General features: G+C 34.8%; 2 protein-coding genes across 5 annotated transcripts; one reads left to right on the plus strand and one right to left on the minus strand.

Annotated features, from left to right (window-relative positions):
* The first annotated feature begins 745 nt into the window (after positions 1-745).
* Positions 746-7,052, plus strand: LOC129924102 (26S proteasome regulatory subunit 7-like). Of its 3 annotated transcripts, none has more exons than XR_008776010.1 (4): positions 746-2,313; positions 2,826-2,935; positions 4,155-4,251; positions 6,830-7,052. XR_008776010.1 is itself a non-coding variant. In XM_056017908.1 (4 exons), the coding sequence occupies exons 1-4, from the start codon at positions 2,224-2,226 to the stop codon at positions 7,003-7,005; spliced, it is 408 nt and encodes a 135-aa protein (XP_055873883.1). In that variant the 5' UTR covers positions 1,825-2,223; the 3' UTR covers positions 7,006-7,020. The 3 variants fall into 3 exon arrangements, 1 of the variants encoding a protein (XP_055873883.1); XR_008776009.1 differs by having other exon boundaries at positions 746-2,248; positions 6,830-7,044; XM_056017908.1 differs by having other exon boundaries at positions 1,825-2,248; positions 6,830-7,020.
* Positions 7,053-7,585: 533 nt separating this feature from the next.
* On the minus strand, positions 7,586-19,827 carry LOC129924106 (uncharacterized). Of its 2 annotated transcripts, XR_008776014.1 has the most exons (6): positions 19,571-19,821; positions 18,174-18,371; positions 15,934-15,987; positions 14,767-14,823; positions 10,015-10,075; positions 7,586-9,488 (listed from the first exon to the last, which is right to left on the minus strand). XR_008776014.1 is itself a non-coding variant. In XM_056017909.1 (5 exons), the coding sequence occupies exons 2-5, from the start codon at positions 18,300-18,302 to the stop codon at positions 13,878-13,880; spliced, it is 303 nt and encodes a 100-aa protein (XP_055873884.1). In that variant the 5' UTR covers positions 18,303-18,371; positions 19,571-19,827; the 3' UTR covers positions 13,610-13,877. The 2 variants fall into 2 exon arrangements, 1 of the variants encoding a protein (XP_055873884.1); XM_056017909.1 differs by lacking the exons at positions 7,586-9,488; positions 10,015-10,075 and adding an exon at positions 13,610-13,940 and having other exon boundaries at positions 19,571-19,827.
* Positions 19,828-19,866: the final 39 nt, after the last annotated feature.

Consider the following 19,866-nt stretch of genomic DNA (forward strand, 5'->3'; position numbering starts at 1 on the left):
AGGCACTTTATGCAGACGACCTTTTAATTTGGACTACAGAGAAATATCCAGTGCTAACTAGATCCAAACTAAATAGAGCCCTCACAACTATCTCCACATATTCAAAATTATGGAAAATGGAAATAAACAAAGAAAAGTCAGTTTATTCAATCTTTAGCCACAGCAACAAAACAGCAAAAAGAAACTACATCCTAAAAATAGACTCTCAGCCAATAAATAAAGAAGAAAATCCAACATATCTTGGTGTAAAACTAGACCAAAGACTGTCTCTAAAACACTTTATGGCAGATTTAAAAGAAAAGGCATCACAAAGATTAAACATAATAAAACACCTAGCAGGAACATCCTGGGGAGCTGAAAAGAAAACCTTAAGACAGTTATACACTGGATATGTCAGATCTGTAATGGATAACTGTCTCTCCATACAAGTAGCTGCCAACAAAACCTATCAATCATCATTAGATACAATCCAAAACCAAGCCTTGCGGTTAATTAGTGGAGGTATGAGAACTACTCCCAAAGCAGCCTGTGAAATAGACTCCAATATTGAACCTCTTAAGTTAAGGCGCAACAGAGCAGCATTAGAAGCTATTGAGAGATACAGAAGGTTGGAGGACGATCATCCAAATAAATTACTAACACAGAGAAATAGGAAAAACAACCAAAAAAAGCAAAGGACTCTGATCCAACTTACTGATGAACTAGCCCTAAAACACCACCTACCCAATAACATAGAAAAAATTACCAAGTTTTCAAACATTACACCCGAACTAAACTACAAACAACCAACCATCAAAACACATTTACTAAATAACACCTTAACAAAAGAATCAAATCCACTGGAGCTCAAAGTAGGCATGCTTGAAACAATCGAAAGCTATCAAAAAACAGCTATCCATATTTATACAGACGGATCGGCTTTCAAAGCTAGCATCAATGCTGGTCTTGGTGCCTTCCTGGTCTTCCCTAAAAATAAACACTTTGAGATAAGCGCACCCTGTGGTGATTACTGCTCAAACTTCCAAGCCGAAATTGAGGCAATTACCATAGCACTCCAGACAGTGGAAAACAAATTATATGAAGGAGTGCAACCACCATCAGATATTGTTGTCTTTACAGACTCCCAATCTAGTCTGCAAGCACTTAACAGCAGCACCTCAAACAGCCCAAGAGAGTTGACAACACTCATTGTGATAATCCACCAGATGATATCAAAATTAAATATCAATATTACACTACAGTGGATCCCTGGACACATTGGCATCATGGGAAATGAAAAGGCAGATAAGCTATCAAAGGCAGGTTCATCTATGGAACAACCAGATAGACCTGTTAACTACCTCACCCTAAGGTCAATGTTAGTCAACAATCACAAAGAGGAGTGGCTCAACCAATGGGCATCAGGAAACACAGGCAGAGCCATGTACAGAGAAATGACTACGCCTAACAAACTGGACAGTATTAACTTCCTCCCCAGCAAAGAACAATCTACAATCTTCCAACTAAGAACAGGACACACACCACTATTAAATTACCACCTGAACAAAATAAACTCCACACAACTACCCCTTTGCAGACATTGCGCCCACCCCTTTGAAACCGTAAACCATATCCTCTTTGAATGCCCCTCTCTAATCCACCTTAGGCAGACCCTACTTCCACTACAGCCCAACATAACCAACACCCTGTATGGCAGTGCTGAACAACTGAATAAAATAGCACACTTTTTTTCCTTGGCACAGTCTACAAAAGAGCTCACAGCTCAGCAGCAATAAAGCTGGCTAGAAGAAGAAGAAGAAGAACTTGATAGGCTATAAATATAAGTGTAAAATATTTTTTAATGTGTATAAGATGCATGTCCAGATAAAGGTGCTACAACTGACCAACTTTAAAAATAATGATATGTGAAGATAAACTAAATCATGAATAGTGATGTGCCTTTAAAACTGTTTCATGGGAGTAAAACATCCAGACACAACAGAATGCAACAACAGATGTATCGGAAGCTCAAAATCAGAAACTGAAATCTGCCCATGTGGAGTGTCACCAGAGAATGCTGACCATCTCCTCCAAAACTGCTCTCTTTACCAAGAGGCTGTACATGACACTGGCCCATAAACACCCTAATAGAAAGAAAACTATATGGAGAGTTCCCTGATTTGGAAACCACTGCGAAAATAATCTCATATACTGGTCCAGTCATCTGAATGCTCCAATAAAAAAATGAGAAGGAAGAAGAAAGAAGATTGTATGTACCATTTTTGTTTGTTTGAGGATGGGGAGAAAAGTGTTCTTAGAATTCAAACACCAAAAGTATGTGTCTTTATGAATTCAATGTAATTGATACTAGGCTTTTTGGGCTGAAAATAAAATGCAGGAAATTTTATTGGAAGTGCAGAAAAAAAAAAGAGTTTTTAGCCAAAATAAACAATGTATAGCCTGAGAACAAATCAGGTGGAAGAACCAAGGGTAATGCTAGTATACTATAGAAGTAGAATCTTTTTTTATGCTTGCAACTTCATTGATGCATAAGTGTCACAAACTGCTTGTTAATGTGATATGAAACATAATTTTTTTTTTTTTGGTACACATATAATCACTCTAAAAAAATTATTTCTAAGATAGATAACTGTCTCTAGTAACCTGCTAGTGGACCATGATGAACCTTTTTCTATCTTGCTTTGTATGATATAAACTTTCCTAGTTTTGACTTTAAATTGTCATTCTAGTCGTGTCAGTTATGCTTATAGGCTGTTAGACAAAAATAGTGAAAACAAGAGTACATAACATTTTCTAAAGAAATTTTTAATATTTTGCATTTTTAGGGAAGCAACATGGCTATCAAAAAGCAGAGACGATACAAACCTCATTAGATGGAGAGTTTTATTTTGTTGGTAAAGTCCTTGGTTTTGAGCCAGCAGAGAAACATAGAAAGGTAATTTGTCAACATTTCAGATTTATCACTAAGAGAAAAGCAGAAAAGCTTTGATGGGCAGCATCTCTGTTGACCCAGTGATCCATCCAACTTATGGAACAAGTGATGGTGAAGATGTTCATTACAGTGCTTATGTCTGGCAACACTGAATGACTTACATTTTTAGTTCATGCTTTTCAAAATGTGGTGATGAAAGCTGAATTGAAGCCTTCATCTCTGGCCAGTAGTCATGCTGTTTATTATTGCTGGTATTATTATTGCTTTTGATTAGCATAACTTCCATGCTCCTATAGCAAGCACAGTGCATTCTGGTTCAATAACTTTTGTTGACATATTGGGGGGGGGGGGGAGGATATCGGTGAGTCCTTCCTTTAGGCTCTCAGCAAGCACAACGTGGAATCAAATCAAAAATACCTTGTCTACAATGTGATTTCAATTGAAGCTCTCCTCACATACATACTCAAGCAGTTTATAGCTTAGCATTTATAAATTGTATAATGTGTTATGTTTATATGTGTGATTTTTTTTATGATTTAAAGAAAGAAACTTAAGGATTTTAATTTTTATTCTTTTTGAAATATGTAAGGAATGTTAGTGTATTGTTGGCAACATTGTTGGTGTAAAAATGTATTTTCACTTGGTAGCCAAGAATGCTTATAACTGATATATAATTAATAATAACAATTAATAATAATAATTAACAATAATTTAATACACAAAATGTCCAAAGACACACAATTGTATTAAAAATGTCTGATATTTATGTTGCCAACAATTGCTTTATTGTTTCAATGTTATAGACATTGGAACCTCAGCATTAGGGTCAAATGGTCAGTGCCCCACCAATATTTTTTTTAGATTTATCAATTGGCTATGAACTAAACTGCATTAATTGGAAGCATTAGCTTTCTAAAAAGTAAAATAAAGTCTATTGGCAGATGATGAAAAGGTCTGTTTCTGTGGCCCATGGTTAACAAGGTTGTCATGTCGCCAGCACAATGACCAACTGGCTTTTCTTTTTCTCTAACTTATATTAGCTACCCATTAGAGCTGGGTGGACTCCGAGGTATGCTAAAGATCCCGAAATTAAAATACCTGTCTTCAGAAAATTAAATGTTTAGTTTTTCTTTATGTTACTACAACTTTTTATTTGTTATAACTTTTTTTCATTGAATATTAACATTTCATGAATTATTACATAACACTTATCATTTTGCAGGGCCGTACACATATATGTAAAATACATGCTAGATCTATGAGTGTAGAGAAAGATATTCGTTATGAGCTGCTGGCTAGATTATGCCCAAACAGTACAGGTATGTATTCACATTATTATGTTTATATTTATGGGGTAATTAACAATGTTAAAAGAAGTGGGATGTGTAGCTGTTTTGGATAAAATCTCTTGGCTCCCTATCAATGGGGCTTGAGCTCAAATCTTACTCGAGCTGAGTTGTGTTTGCTGAGCCTCTAAATGCAGTACAGAAACCTTTTTACTCCAAGTTTCCACTAAAAGAGATAAGACCATGAGCATGTTATAAACATGAAAGATGCGCTCTATAAAGAAATAATTAGAAAAATAAAGGAATACTTTGTAGTGAATGGAAAGAGCAAGGATATTTATTTGGTAAAAAATTAAATGACTCCAGATTAATACATTAAAATCCTAAATAAGAACCCTTAAAATGCAAAGTAGCGAAACTTTATTGAAAAATCATAACCAGCCACTACATAAAACATTCACTAACCCTAACCATATGACTATCAATGATTACAAAACATTTATGGCTGCCTTTTAGCCTTTTAAGCCAACAATCAGTTGCCTGCAACTTACTTAGAACATAAGACTCCATAAAGCTATTAGAGCTATTGAAACTATTTTACCAAGCTGGGTTCAAAGAAGTACTCAAATTTAGTGTTGAGATATTACAGTGGGACTTTCCTAATCCTATTTGATGTTGAGATGAGACTTTGCTAGTCATATTTGGTGTTGAGACATTACATTGAGATTTTCCTAGTCATACTTTGATGTTTAGACTTGACTACTTTCTCTTTCTTCCATTCAAGTTTATACTTTCACTCTGCAATCTAATACTTGATACTCTTTCTATTATTGACAAATTCATGTATGAATACAAGCTATTTGATAGCAATTACTTCATTTTAATGTACATTAGCTTTAAAAACTGTGTATTCATCATAATGTAGTTACCACAATGATAGTTATTGTTTACAAATTTAATTCTCTCACAAACTATGTTCTTTCCTCTCAACAAACACTCTTAATGTTAATCTTCTCATCTACTCTTGATAATAGTATACAGAAGTAAACCTAGATTTCCTTTTGAATCAACTTACATTAAAAGAGAAATTCTTCTTCTTCTTCTTCGTTCTCATTGTTATGTTGGAGTGTTGATATGACTAGACCAATACATGAGATGAACTGCGCAGTGGTTTCCAAATCAGGGAGCTCTCCATATAGTTTTCTTTCTATTGGGGTGATTTGGGGCCAATGTCTTATGCGGGCCTCTTGGTAAAGTTTTGGAGGACGTGGTCTGCATTCTCTGGTGATACTCCACATGGGCAGATTTCACTGGTTCCAATTTTGAGCTTGCGGTACATGTGTTGTCGCATTCTGTTGTGTCCGGTCCTGATTCAAAAGATTAGACGTTGGTCTTGTCAGGATAGCTTATAGTAAGCGTCATCTTTCTTGTGATTTGAATGAGAGCTCGTCCATTTCTCATTTATTTTTTTTACAATTAATTTCTTCATTTCTTCTGGATAGAGTGCAAAGTTTATTTGTGAGTTGGTTCTCCCACTCTTGGCAAGTGTGTCAGCCTTCTCATTTCCTTCTAGTTGTATATGAGCTGGTATCCATTGATTACGTTGTTTTTTTTCTGTTGTTGTTGAGCTTTGTAAGTGCTGTTCTGAGGTGTTTGATATAAGAGGAATCAGAGTTTTGCAAGCTTCTGAGGGTTTTTTTCGCATCGGTTAGAAAGACAATCTGACTTTTTGGGGAACATGGATGATTTGCTAGCATGGTAGCAGCTAGTGCTAGTGCTTCCCTTTCTGCTCTGTGACTGTCAGAGAGTTCTCCAGTTGCAATGGATTTTTCTAGTTTTCCTCCATCTGGCCATTTGATAAGTATTCCAGCTCTTCCATTTGTGGTGGCTTTATGGGATGAGCCATCTGTGTAAAATCTGATCCACTGATTGCTAGGGTAATTGGTATGTAGAAAACAGTTCACTATTTCCTTGAGCTCTGTTGGTCTGTAATCAGATTTTCTTTTTATGTTTTCAATATGGTCCCTTATAGTAGGAAGAGGGCTTTCGTCCCAGGGTGGAGATTCATTATAGTTTATCAAGGATTCCAGAGTAATTTTTTCAAGTTGGTGTTTCTTTTTTAGGTTTAGAGATTCCTGTATGAAATTGGTCCTTTTGAGACGTTTTTTTGTGCCAGTTTTGTGGATTTTTGTTCTGAATGGGTGCCTCTCCAAGGTTTCCAATTTAGTGAATTGGGAAAGGATTTTTACTTCTCTTCTTTCAGCCAGAGATCAGGGCAGCGGTTTCCTCCATAGCTCTTATGGGTGTTGTTTTGATTGCTCCTGTCATTATCCTTAGACCAATATTTTGAACCTTGTCTATTTTTCTTAGGTTGGTTTGGGCTGCTGAGCCCCATGCCGTGGTTATAAGAGAAATAAATCTGAATAGTATTTATTTAGAATCTTGTCATACTGATTATTTTGATAGCGACTCCATAGTGTCTGTGTTTTTATGCTTTTTTTTTCTAACTTTTGAATTAATCATTTGTTTGTTAAAGCATTGGTTAAAAAACAAAAGAGGTCTATTGTTTTTTTTATTTTATTTTTACTTTTTTATTTGCTTTTATCAACAGGAGCGGAAATTCGTAGTGTTGGCACAGAAGCTGGAATGTTTGCTATCAGGGCTCTTAGGAAGATGGCTACAGAGAAATATAAAGTCATCAAAACCTACGCCAAATCTAGTGCAACTCCTTGCTACATGACTGACAATGAAATCAATAGTAGCTTGATAGAAATGGCTACTAGATAATCAGTACAGAACTTGTGTTTACTCACTGATCTGATTTTAAACTTAAGTTTTTAAACTTAATTGAATCATTGTTTGTATTCATGATTTTTTATTTCAACTTATTAAATCATGGTATTTTTCTTATTAAATATGTTGTCAGTGTGGTTTTTGTCAGTAATTTGTTAAATCTGGATGTTCCTTTGCTACACTCTGGCAGAACCTGCGAAGCCGCTAACCCCAAACTGTATCGGCACTGCCGTTCCTTTGGATATATCAGCTGCATGGAGAGGGAGGAACTGATGTGTGGGCAACATCATTCCAACCACAGCTAATGCCCAGACATTCATCTCACCGAGATGATCCATAGGAGGCCATAGAATGATGCCTGAGAGTCCAACCAAATCTATTGGGCACCAGACAGTAGTTGGGGAAAGTAATGCTGGTTGGTCATTGTGGTACTTTACCTTCTTACAGGGCCATTGTCTATAAATAAAAGTTGCATTGTATAATACGATTTTTATAATAGAGTTGGGTGGCTAATATGATTAAACACAATTAAACTTCAACTATAATTCACAAAAGTGGACTAAACAAGAAGATGGAACATATTAAAACTCTTTTATTGTCTCCCCTACTTACTATTATTTTCTCTAACATTGAACTGGTACTCTTATGTTCAACATTTTAGGCCATTTAGAGTAGGGTCATAAATACAATTGACTGATGTTTCACAAAACCAATGTTTATGTAAGCATCCAATGTATACATCTCATGACAGTGACACATACATTATATAACAAATAGCAGTATTAACCTGGATTTTAATAGCCAAGATGTAGGTTTTGTTTCATTTAATTTTTTTATTTGAAAAATATTTTATTACAATATAATTATTCTACAATGCTGTCAGAAAGCAAACATCCCAGTCTACAACATAGTGCCCCCCCACCCCTGGGTCAAAACAATTAGGCTTCAAGGAAGTAAGAAAACAAGACTTCATTAGGAATGGAAAAGCATTGCTCAATTCTTGGTTGGGAAGAGAGTCTTTATGACCATGTCAACAATCCCAACATTCTGTTTCACAAATGGAATGGGGATTGTTGAGTGTGGTAAAGAGCAGGAAGATGGCAGGAGTTCTTGGTGTGCTTAGCAGTCTGCCAATCTCTAGCCCCTGTGTCTGGAGCTTCTGAAGCATTGGAAATAGTAGTGTGATACAGACACCAAGTAGGATCTCTTCCAGACAGAACAATCATTTCAGTCAGGCTGGTGAGAGGAAGCTTTTGTTATTTTTTGCTGGCCTATTGTTTCACAAGCCTTCAGTTCAACTCTTCAGACAGTTTTGAAAAAAAGCTTCAATGAACTCAAAAACCTTAGACCATGTAAAATTTTACAAAAAGAAGAATTCCATCAAATCAAATCATAGCTATGTATACAAATTCAGCTTGTAAGTAAAATTAAAACTAAACAAAAATGTAACATAAAAAATTAATAAAGTACAAATTTAAGGAAACCTCTCTGGTTTTACACAAATACTTTTAAAAAAATCATGATAGAAACTAATGACTTATACATGTGACCAACACAAATCATCTCACAAAAAATTACATTATTAATTCAATAGATTGTGCACACACAAAATGAAGAAGCAATAAAGTATAGCTCGGGAAGAATAAATTAAAATGCATTTTAGTATCCAATACTTTACAGTTTATATTTTTAATAATAACAAAAAGCTTTACGCAGTTTATAGTTTGTATGATTGTGAAATAGATTAATGTATGAACTTGGTTGTATATAAACTTTGTACATTGTCAATATCTATATGTTACAACATCTAATCACAGAAAAAATATACCAAGACCACATCATAACATCATTATCAGAAAGACAACTACAGTGGTATTTAACATTGAAATCATGTAAAAATTAAAAAAAAGGAAAACTCCAACCTTAATAGCTAATAATCAACCTTTGCATAATATACACACTATCCATATGGCTATTTACAACAACAAAAACAATCAAAGCTAGCTTTCCCAGTTCAGTGATAGGATTCCAAGGTTGAGTAAATTACTATTTTAATATATATAGAGGAGATTTTTTTTTTTAAATTTTGCTACAAAATTTCAAACATCTTTTTTACTAACATAAAATATAAATTCTTAATGGTACAAAATAATAGACTGGTACAAAATAAAATAAAGTGAAAACAGAAACATTTTCCTAAAAGAGAAATATGATAATTAATGAAATGGTGGATACTTGAACATTCATCTGTCTAGTGGATACTTGCACATTCAACTGTCTGGTGGATACTTGAACATTCATCTGTCTAGTGGATACTTGAACATTCATCTATCTGGTGTATACTTGAACATTCATCTGTCTGGTGGATACTTGAACATTCATCTGTCTGGTGGATACTTGAACATTCATCAGTCAGGTGGATACTTGAACATTCAAATGTGTTATTGCTTTAAAAGTTAATAAATGAAACTTTTGCGCTGAAAAATAATGATACAAATATGTAATTAGTTACTAGCTATTTGAATTGTATATAATTATTAAATACATCTTGACACTATCATAATGATAACCATTCAATATGCCCATTTCTTCCCAGATTCAACAAATTAGAATCTTCAAAGATAACAGAAAAAAAAGAAAAGTTTTTACAGAAAACTGATTAGATACTTAAGATTAAAAAAAGGACTCCTTATGACAAGGCAATTATTAGTTGTTGAATATAAACTTAGCAAGTTGCAAAATAGCATAAAATCAGTTTTTCTAGTTTTTGAGATCTAAACATGACAGTCAGATGGTCATACTACCACACAAAACTAATAGCAGCTCTTCCTTTTTTGTAAGCCAGTAATAATAAGGCTTGTCTTAAGAGTCCGAAGATTAGCGAGGAATGCAGTATTTCCCGTGGCTACACAGCCCCAGCTGTGTCCTACATATTTTGCCACATCCAGGGCAAGATAGTAAAATATGTCTATAAACAACTTATATAAATGTTTATTCACAAACCTTCTATTTACTCAACTCTCCTTGGCAACTTTGACTTTGTTAGGTCAACATATGAAGGGGCCTTAAAAAAAAAACAATTTACAACTCATGTTAAAATGTCATTGCATAATTTTATACAAACACTTATATTAGAGCTATTGTTAACTTTACAAATATATTATAGTTACTGTTGATGTGTGTTTTATATAGGTTGCACCAATCGGTGTTTGGGAGTAACATCCTTTGTAACTGTTGTTGTCAACCAATATGGCGTTAGATTAAACAGCTGATTTCATGTCTTATAAGTTATATCCAGAGTCTTGTTATTATTCGTTCATAATAATCAACATGGTGGCAGCGGTAACAAGAACTATATTTAGATTTATATCAGTAATATAAATCTAGTTAAATTTAAAAAAAAAAATAGATCTAAAGTGTAGATCTAGAATCTAGTAGATTCCAGAGTCTCAGTCTAGAATATTATTAAATATATATAGAGAGGCTCGGGGTTATTCAGTTACGGTAGATATACTATAGTGAAGTTTTCGTGGAAGATGGCAGAAGGTCTACTTAAACCACCAACAGAGTTAAATGTGACTGAAGGTAATGTCAGTGAAAACTTTCGCCAATGGAGAAGACAAGTGGAACTGTTACTGTTAGCAATAGAAGCTGAAGAAAAACCTAAAATCAGACAAAAAAGCAATAATATTACATTGTGCTGGACCTCAGGCCCAAGAGATTTGTGAGCAGTTGCAGCATGATGAGAATGAAGACGTAAATGACCCGCAAATATTACTAAAGAAATTACACGACTATTACAACCCCAGAAAAATGAAGTTCTGGAAAGTTTTAGATTTTGGAACATAGAAAAGGTGTCATCTTGTGATGTGTTCATTACACAGCTTAGAGCTCAGGCTGAAAAATGTAATTTTAAAGAAAAGGATAGAATGATTAGAGACAAGATTATATTCGCCGTGGAGAAAAGATTGCAGGAGAGATTACTGAATCATGATGATCTTACCTTGAAGAAGTGCATAGAGATATGCCAAACATACGAGCAAACTGCAAAAGGATTGGCAAAGATAAATAAGGAAACTGTTGTGAAGAGAGATAAGATAGAACAGAAGAAAAATGACAACAGAAACAAATTAATAGATTGCTGGTTTTGTGGAGGCAGACATGCAGTGAACAGAACAACATGCCCAGCTTGGGGAAAAAATTGCAATAAATGCAAAGGCAAAAATCATTTTGCAGTTAAGTGTAAGACTAAGAATAAAATACATATGCATATGCAATGGATCAATTTGACCAAGAGGAACAATTAAACTCAATTAATGTGTTAAACATAAATAGGGACAGAATGACAGCACTATTCATAATAAATAGTCAACAAATAAGATTTCAACTGGACACAGGAGCAGATGTCAACATTATATGTAAGAAATATGTTAAAAAGACACAAATTAAGAAGAGTGTTCAAACATTAACAATGTGAAATAATTCCAAATTAAAAACCAAGGGCACTGCTAACTTAATAATAACAAATCCTAAAAACAAAAAGAATTATTTGGTAACATTCACAGTTGTAGAGAACCACTATCAATCCTTATTAGGCCGTAAAACATGCCATAGTTTAAGTCTGATCACATTAAATGAAGATAGATTCATATCACAAGTAAACACAATGGATTGTCATCTGGGAGATTTAGGTGAAACATCATTAACTATCAATGAGAACATAGCTCCGGTGGTATCACCTTGTCGTAATATACCATTTGCATTTCAAAAGAAAGTGGAAGCAGAAATAGAGACATTAGTAAAAAGGAAAATATTAATTCCTGTAAATGAACCTACAGATTGGGTCAGCCAGATGGCTGTGATTCAAAAGCCAAATGGGGATTTAAGGATCTGCATTGAACCAAGACATCTAAACACTGCTTTAAAAAGAGAACATTTTAAGTTACCAACTATGGAAGCTGTAATGCCACAGTTCCTAAATGCTAAAATATTTTCTAAATTGGACGTAAAGGAGGCTTACTGGCATGTACATCTAGATGAAAAGTCTAGTCTACTAACAACCATGATCACACCATATGGGCGCTACAGATGGTCAAGACTTCCTTTTGGACTAAGTGTAAGTGGAGAAATATTCCAGAAGAAGTTAACAGAAGCATTGTTAGGATTAGAAGGATGCATTAATGTGGCTGATGATATCCTGATTGTGGGATGTGGTCAGTCCAAAGAAGAAGCAGAAAAAGATCACTCTGACAAACTGAAGAGATTAAGAGAGAGATGCAAAGAGAAATGCATTAAATCAAATGAAACGAAAACAGTATAGAAACAAGACCAGATAAGTTTCATGGGACACTGCATTAGTACACAAGGCATAAAGCCTGACACAAAGAAGATCAAAGCTATTCTGGAAATGAAGAAACCAGAAAATAGCCAGGAAGCAAGAAAATTATGTGGAATGGTGCAGTATTTGTCAAAATTTTTGAACAATCTAGCCAAAGTGTCTCAACCATTAAGAGAACTAACAAAGAAAGATTGCAATTTTAGATGGACTGAAAAATGTGAAGAGGCATTCAACAAGATAAAAACAATGATTACTAATACTCCAGTTTTATATTCTACAACCCTGACAAGAAACTGGAAATACAAGTGGACAGTAGTCAACATGGACTTGGAGCTGTACTAATGCAAGAAGGACAACCAATAGACTTTGCCTCTAGAGCATTGACACCAACTGAAAAACGGTGGGCTCATTGAAAAAGAACTACTTGCCGTGGTTTTTGGGCTAGAAAGATTTAATCAATATACATTTGGAAGACATGTCATAATAGTAAATGATCATAAGCCACTTGCAAACATCTTAAGGAAGCCTCTAAACCAGGCTCCAAGAAGATTACAAAACTTGATGTTAAGGAGCAATCGTTATGATTTCTCATTTCAGTGGGTAGAAGGAAACAGTTTACACATTGCTGACACATTATCACGACTGTGCAATCAAGAGGAGAAGCAAGATGAAGTGTTTAACGTATGTGGACAAGTTGTGGATATACCGGATCCATTATTAGAAAGAATAAAACAAGAAACAGACTTAGATGACACATTAAATAAATTATCAGAGCAAATTATGAATGGATGGCCTCAAAGGAAACAAGATTTAGACAACATGATAAGACCATATTTTGATTTTGCTGATACTTTGGGACTTAGTAATGGAGTAATTTTGAAAGGAGAAAGGGTAGTCATACCTTTCAGTATGCGCCAAGAAATGAAGAAAAACCTGCACACAGCACACATTGCATATGATGGAATGATGAGGAGGGACCGACAGATGATATTCTGGCCAGGCATGGCTGATGAAACAAAGCAGATGGCAGAGACATGCACTGCTTGTCAAGAAAGAAAACCTATGAACCAGAGAGAAACACTTATACAACATGATGAAGGAAATGTTCCATGGGAAAAAGTTGGAGCTGACCTGATGGAAGTGGATGGAAGACAGTATCTAATTACTGTTGATTATTACTCTAATTTTATTGAGTATGATTATCTTTCAACAACAACATCACAAGATGTGATTAGAAAATTAAAAGGACAATTTGCTCGCCTTGGTGCTCCAAAATTGTTAGTAACAGATGGCGGTCAACAATTTAGTTCAAATGAGTTTTTGAGATTCACAAGGCGATGGAACATCAATCACATCAGATCAGATCCTGGTTATCCGAGAAGAAATGGGAAGGCTGAAGCTGCTGTAAAGCTAATGAAGAATCTAATACTGAAAACTAAACATAATGGTGATGATCCTTATGAAGCTTTACTGGAACTCAGAAATACACCTCAGCAATGTATTGGATTTAGCCCAGCTGAAATGTGCCTCAAAAGAAGTCCTCGGACATATATTCCCAGCACTTCAAAGTGTTTAAGTGAACATGATGTAGCTGAGAAAAAAGAGAATTACAAACAACAAGTAAAAATACAATATGATAAGCAAGCTCGGGATTTACCAAAACTCCATCTAGGGCAAACTATTTATTACCAAAACCCAGGTCAAACAGGATGGTATCCTGGAATGATCAGGGAACATCCATCTCCAAGATCTTATAAGATCAAGGGAGATAATGGAGGACTCTACATACGCAACAGATTTCATATTAGGCCAAGTAAAACTATTTTGAAAGACACTGACACAGATGTCTATGATGGGAATGTCTTGGATGATGATGATGATGATAATGAAAGGCCAGATTTCTCTGATAACTGTTCTCAACATGCATCACAGTCTGAAGTAGTTTCTCATGTACCAGACAATAATTGCGATAGAAATATGCCAGCAAGAACTAGCACTCGAGAAACAAATAGACCTGTGTGGCATAGGGATTATGACATGTACTAAGAATTTTTATGACAATATTAATATGCATGTTGAAATATTTATTCTATATGTGTCACACTCTCAATTGAAATTTATTTTTTTAGTTGTTATAATATTTATAAAATATGATGAGTTATTAATGTTTGTTATTTTAATTGCAAATATTTCTAATATGTATTTTGTTAGCTATAGAAAGGGAAGGATGTTGATGTGTGTTTTATATAGGTTGCACCAATCGGTGTTTGGGAGTAACATCCCTTGTAACTGTTGTTGTCAACCAATATGGCGTTAGATTAAACAGCTGATTTCATGTCTTATAAGTTATATCCAGAGTCTTATTATTATTCGTTCATAATAATCAACAGTTACTAGATCCTATCACAAACTTTTACCTGGTAATTTGAGTACTCTTGGGAGTTCAGAGCAGACTGTCTGGCAGTTTCTGTCTTCTTCAAAACAAAAAAAAAAACATTTGAACTGTCTTATCCTCACTAAATATTTGTTTACATATTGAAAAAAAAAAAAAAAAAAAAAAAAACATTTTTAGCATACAAAACATGATATAGTAGAGAAGAAAGGTTTGCTGATCAATTAACTTAGGAACTTAAAATATCAAGCTTAAACTTGGTTCTGACACATAATGATACCTAGACATAGACTCCCAAATAGCTAAGACAGAATGACCAAAAGTGTCTGGCACAGAGAAGCCATCACCATACAAACTTAACTAGAGGTCAGTCTGACTGTTTTCCTCTCATCAATTCTTTATGCTTTGAATCATGGACAGTGTATAGAAGGCATACCATGAAGCTTAGCTCTAAATGATAGAGCATATGGACACCACACTATGAGAATAGGAGCACAAACTGCAAAGGATAAAAAAAATCAGCCTTGAAAGAAATAATATAGAAATCAACACAACCTTACATTTACCCAGTATGCAGCCAAACATTCCAAGCTCATCACAAAGGCACAAAAAAATGGAATGTGCCACCTAGAGGACAGATGTGTCCTATGAATTATAATGAACGAACTATACATTAAATATGATGTGAGCTGTTAATAGATGTTTTATTTTAGATGATTCAGACAAGAAACAATTGATGCCTATTATAAGCTATCCTGACAAGATCAATGCCTAATCTTTCGACTCAGGACTGGACACAACAGAATGAGACAACATATGTACCGGAAGCTCAAAATTGGAACCAGTGAAATCTGCCTATGTGAAGTGTCACCAGAGAATGTCCTTCAAAACTGTTCTCTTTACCATGAGGCCTGTACAAGAAACTGACCCCAATACACCCCAATAGAAAGAAACTATATGGAGAGATCCCTGATTAAAACCACTGCGCAGTTGATATAAAAATATTGGTTAAGTCATCTGAATGCTCCAGCATAAAAATAAGAATGAGGAAGAAGAAGATGATTCAGATGATCCTTCAAAAAGCCAAGGAAGGTTTTGAAAGATTTTTTAGCCTTTAAAAAAAAACAACCACTGATCAAATACTTTTACATTAAGGTAGTAAAGTAAAACAAACAAGAAAAATGAGCCTTACCTGAGCTTTGTAAAATGATGCCAAAAGATCAGAAAGTCTTACTGTGCTTATAAACTGAAAATCAAACAAATATTTTAAGATAATCTTAAATGTAGCAATTGACTTGATATAAGTATGGGTTGAAGTGACACTAGAGATGTGGGACAGGTTTCATTCAGAAGGCTAGGCTCTATCATTTTCAATTATTCTAAAAATATTTTTTTGTTCCTTTTTCAAAACTCATCATGAATTGGACAGGTGAACATCATGGCTCTGTTGAAGCACATTATAAAAGAAACTTATCTGAAATAGGGAGGCTTTGTGCTTAGTTGAAATGCACCTGTACCAGAACAAATAATTTTTAAAACCAATTAAAACATAAATATTTTTTTTAGTACTATATAATCTTTTTTTAAATTTTTAAACATAGTTGGGTTCTTTGGGTAGATTAATTCAAATTGTGGGAGATGTACTATTACTTCAGTTTCTTCTTCTTCTTCTAGCCAGCTTTAGTGCTGCTGAGCTGTGAGGTCTATTGCAGACTGTGCCAAGGAAAAAAAGTGTGCTGTTTTCTTCAGTTGTTCAGCACTGCCGTAGAGGGTGTTGGTTATGTTGGGCTGTAGTGGAAGTAGGGTCTGCCTAAGGTGGATTAGGGAGGGGCATTCAAAGAGGATATGATTTACGGTTTCAAAGGGGTGGGCGCAGTGTCTGCAAAGGGGTAGTTGTGTGGAGTTTATTTTGTTCAGGTGGTAATTTAATAGTGGTGTGTGTCCTGTTCTTAGTTGGAAGATTGTAGATTGTTCTTTGCGGGGGAGGAAGTTAATACTGTATAGTTTGTTAGGCTTAGTCATTTCTCTGTACATGGCTCTGTCTGTGTTTCCTGATGCCCATTGGTTGAGCCACTCCTCTTTGTGATTGTTGACTAACATTGACATTAGGGTGAGGTAGTTAACAGGTCTATCTGGTTGTTCCATAGATGAACCTGCCTTTGATAGCTTATCTGCATTTTCATTTCCCATGATGCCAATGTGTCCAGGGATCCACTGTAGTGTGATATTGATATTTAATTTTGATATCATCTGGTGGATTATCACAATGAGTGTTGTCAACTCTCTTGGGCTGTTTGAGGTGCTGCTGTTAAGTGCTTGCAGAGTAGATTGGGAGTCTGTAAAGACAACAATATCTGATGGTGGTTGCACTCCTTCATATAATTTATTTTCCACTGTCTGAAGTGCTATGGTAATTGTCTCAATTTCGGCTTGGAAGTTTGAGCAGTAATCGCCACAGGGTGCGCTTATCTCAAAGTGTTTATTTTTAGGGAAGACCAGGAAGGCACCAAGACCAGCATTGACGGTAGCTTTGAAAGCCGATCCGTCTGTATAAATATGGATAGCTGTTTTTTTATAGCTTTCGATTGTTTCAAGCGTGCCTACTTTGAGCTCCAGAGGATTTGATTCTTTTGTTAAGGTGTTATTTAGTAAATGTGTTTTGATGGTTGGTTGTTTGTAGTTTAGTCCGGGTGTAATGTTTGAAAACCTGGTAATTTTTTCTCTGTTATTGGGTAGGTGGTGTTTTAGGGCTAGTTCATCAGAAAGTTGGATCAAAGTCCTTTGCTTTTTTTGGTTGTTTTTCCTATTTCTCTGTGTTAGTAATTTATTTGGATGATCGTCCTCCAACCTTCTGTATCTCTCAATAGCTTCTAATGCTGCTCTGTTGCGCCTTAACTTAATGGTTCAATATTGGAGTCTATTTCACAGGCTGCTGTGGGAGTAGTTCTCATACCTCCACTAATTAGCCACAAGGCTTGGTTTTGGATTGTATCTAATGATGATTGATAGGTTTTGTTGGCAGCTACTTGTATGGAGAGACAGTTATCCAGACATATCCAGTGTATAACTGTCTTGAGGTTTTCTTTTCAGCTCCCCAGGATGTTCCTGCTAGGTGTTTTATTATGTTTAATCTTTGTGATGCCTTTTCTTTTAAATCTGCCATAAAGTGTTTTAGAGACAGTCTTTGGTCTAGTTTTACACCAAGATATGTTGGATTTTCTTCTTTATTTATTGGCTGAGTCTATTTTTAGGATGTAGTTTCTTTTTGCTGTTTTGTTGCTGTGGCTAAAGATTGAATAAACTGACTTTTCTTTGTTTACTTCAGTTAAAAAAACAGTACTGAGAAACTTGAAACAAAAATGTACAAACTTAAAACAGTGTGTAAATGTAAAGTAAGAACTATTTTTTTAAACAATTTTTTTAAACTCATACCTTTATTTCAGCAGGGCGGTAATACTTTCTATTTTTGTCCTCTATAGCTGTTTTGTACCTATCTCTAGGAAAATGTTTGATACCAAAGTTGCCTTTTAACTTGCGAAGGACCTTCTCAATTGTTTTCATTCTAACATCATCTTCATTTATGGCTAATGCAGGCCAACTTACACTCAATAGAAGAGAGGCATCAGTGTCCTGCGATACAAAAAAAAAAGTCATTTCAAAAAGTTCAAGGATACAAGAGTATGCAAATATCAAGATCCAGGATTCTTGTCCATTGAAAGTTCACAAGATTAGGTTTTGAGGAATATACATGGCAGCAGAGTAGTCAAGTGCTTGGTTTCCTGATGAAACTGACTAGATCTCACATTATGCCATAAAAGTGCTTTATTTTCAACTAGTCCTGCTACATCTGTAGATTCATTTATTTGCAATGCATATGTACTGCATATTTCTTATTTTCAAAGCAAGTAACAATTTTTTTTATGGCTCATTAAATGATATGATTTAATAATTGGTATAAGTAATTACCTCCCCCCCCCCCCCAAATAAATGAAAACAACCTAACATAAACATAAAATTGAAATACATGATGCAAAATAGAGCCATGAGATTTATAACAAACAAATATTCACATTTGAGTAACACCATTGGTAAAGTCACTAAATTTAGAAATTTCTGAACTAAAGACTAAAAAGTACAGTAATAAAACATTAAACACTGAACAAAAATTTGCAAATACAAAACACACCTAATAATATACTAAGAAAGACACAAAGATAAAAGCACATTTCTTTTTCCATATGCTAGGACAAGTTTGTCCAAGTATTCCTTCCCCTGTGTCATTAGAGCATTGAACAGCCAGGTTAATCATGCAAAATGAAAACCATGTAGTGGACTGTGCAGAGACCAAATAATGGGATATTCAAAATAAATGTCAGTTCCTATTAAACATGAATACAAACTGAAAATAGAAAGAGTTGCTGTGGTTGAGAATAGGAGATGTAAGACTAATAGCAGTTGTAGACTGAGTGATCTACAAAAATGAAGTTTCTCTGCTAGGCTGCCTAGTACCTAGTACATACATTCTTTTTCTTTGGCCTCATATTACAATGGTAAAATGGTTATAAAGAGGTGAATAAAATATGGTTAAATATAGATAAGCTCTGAGGATACAAACAGATCTCCGAACTAGCCACAGCACCAGAGCCCATGTACTATGCTAATATCTTTGACCATCAAGTCCCCAAAAAGAACCTTTCAAGTTAGTTACATTATTAGGACTCATTGTTTTGCACTTTGTCAAGAGTCTGCCCACATAATTTTTTTTTTTTACTTTTGTTATCTTTCCATGGGCATTTTTTTTTTACAAAGAGGCTTTGTTCTTTGCTTACCTCAGAGTTTGATTCCCAGGGTAAGATTGTTCTGTTCCTGTGGTGGGCATCAATATTAACAAAAATCCCAGACCAGGTGGCTCCATGCTCACCAAATAAGTTGCATTCATTGACTGCCTTAATGCTGCTCTAGCAATGCCAACTGAAATGATGACAAATACAATAATATATTTCTTAAAACATCTTGCATTTCTTGCTTATGATAAGATAAGATTATGTGTTCTATTTCATTAAATTAGATGTCAATGAATAAAAAATTAGATATCCAGTATTATATTTATTTTTTGGGGGATATC

The sequence above is a fragment of the Biomphalaria glabrata genome, unplaced genomic scaffold (genome assembly GCF_947242115.1).
Source record: "Biomphalaria glabrata unplaced genomic scaffold, xgBioGlab47.1 scaffold_27, whole genome shotgun sequence".
Classification (NCBI taxonomy): Eukaryota; Metazoa; Mollusca; class Gastropoda; family Planorbidae; genus Biomphalaria; species Biomphalaria glabrata.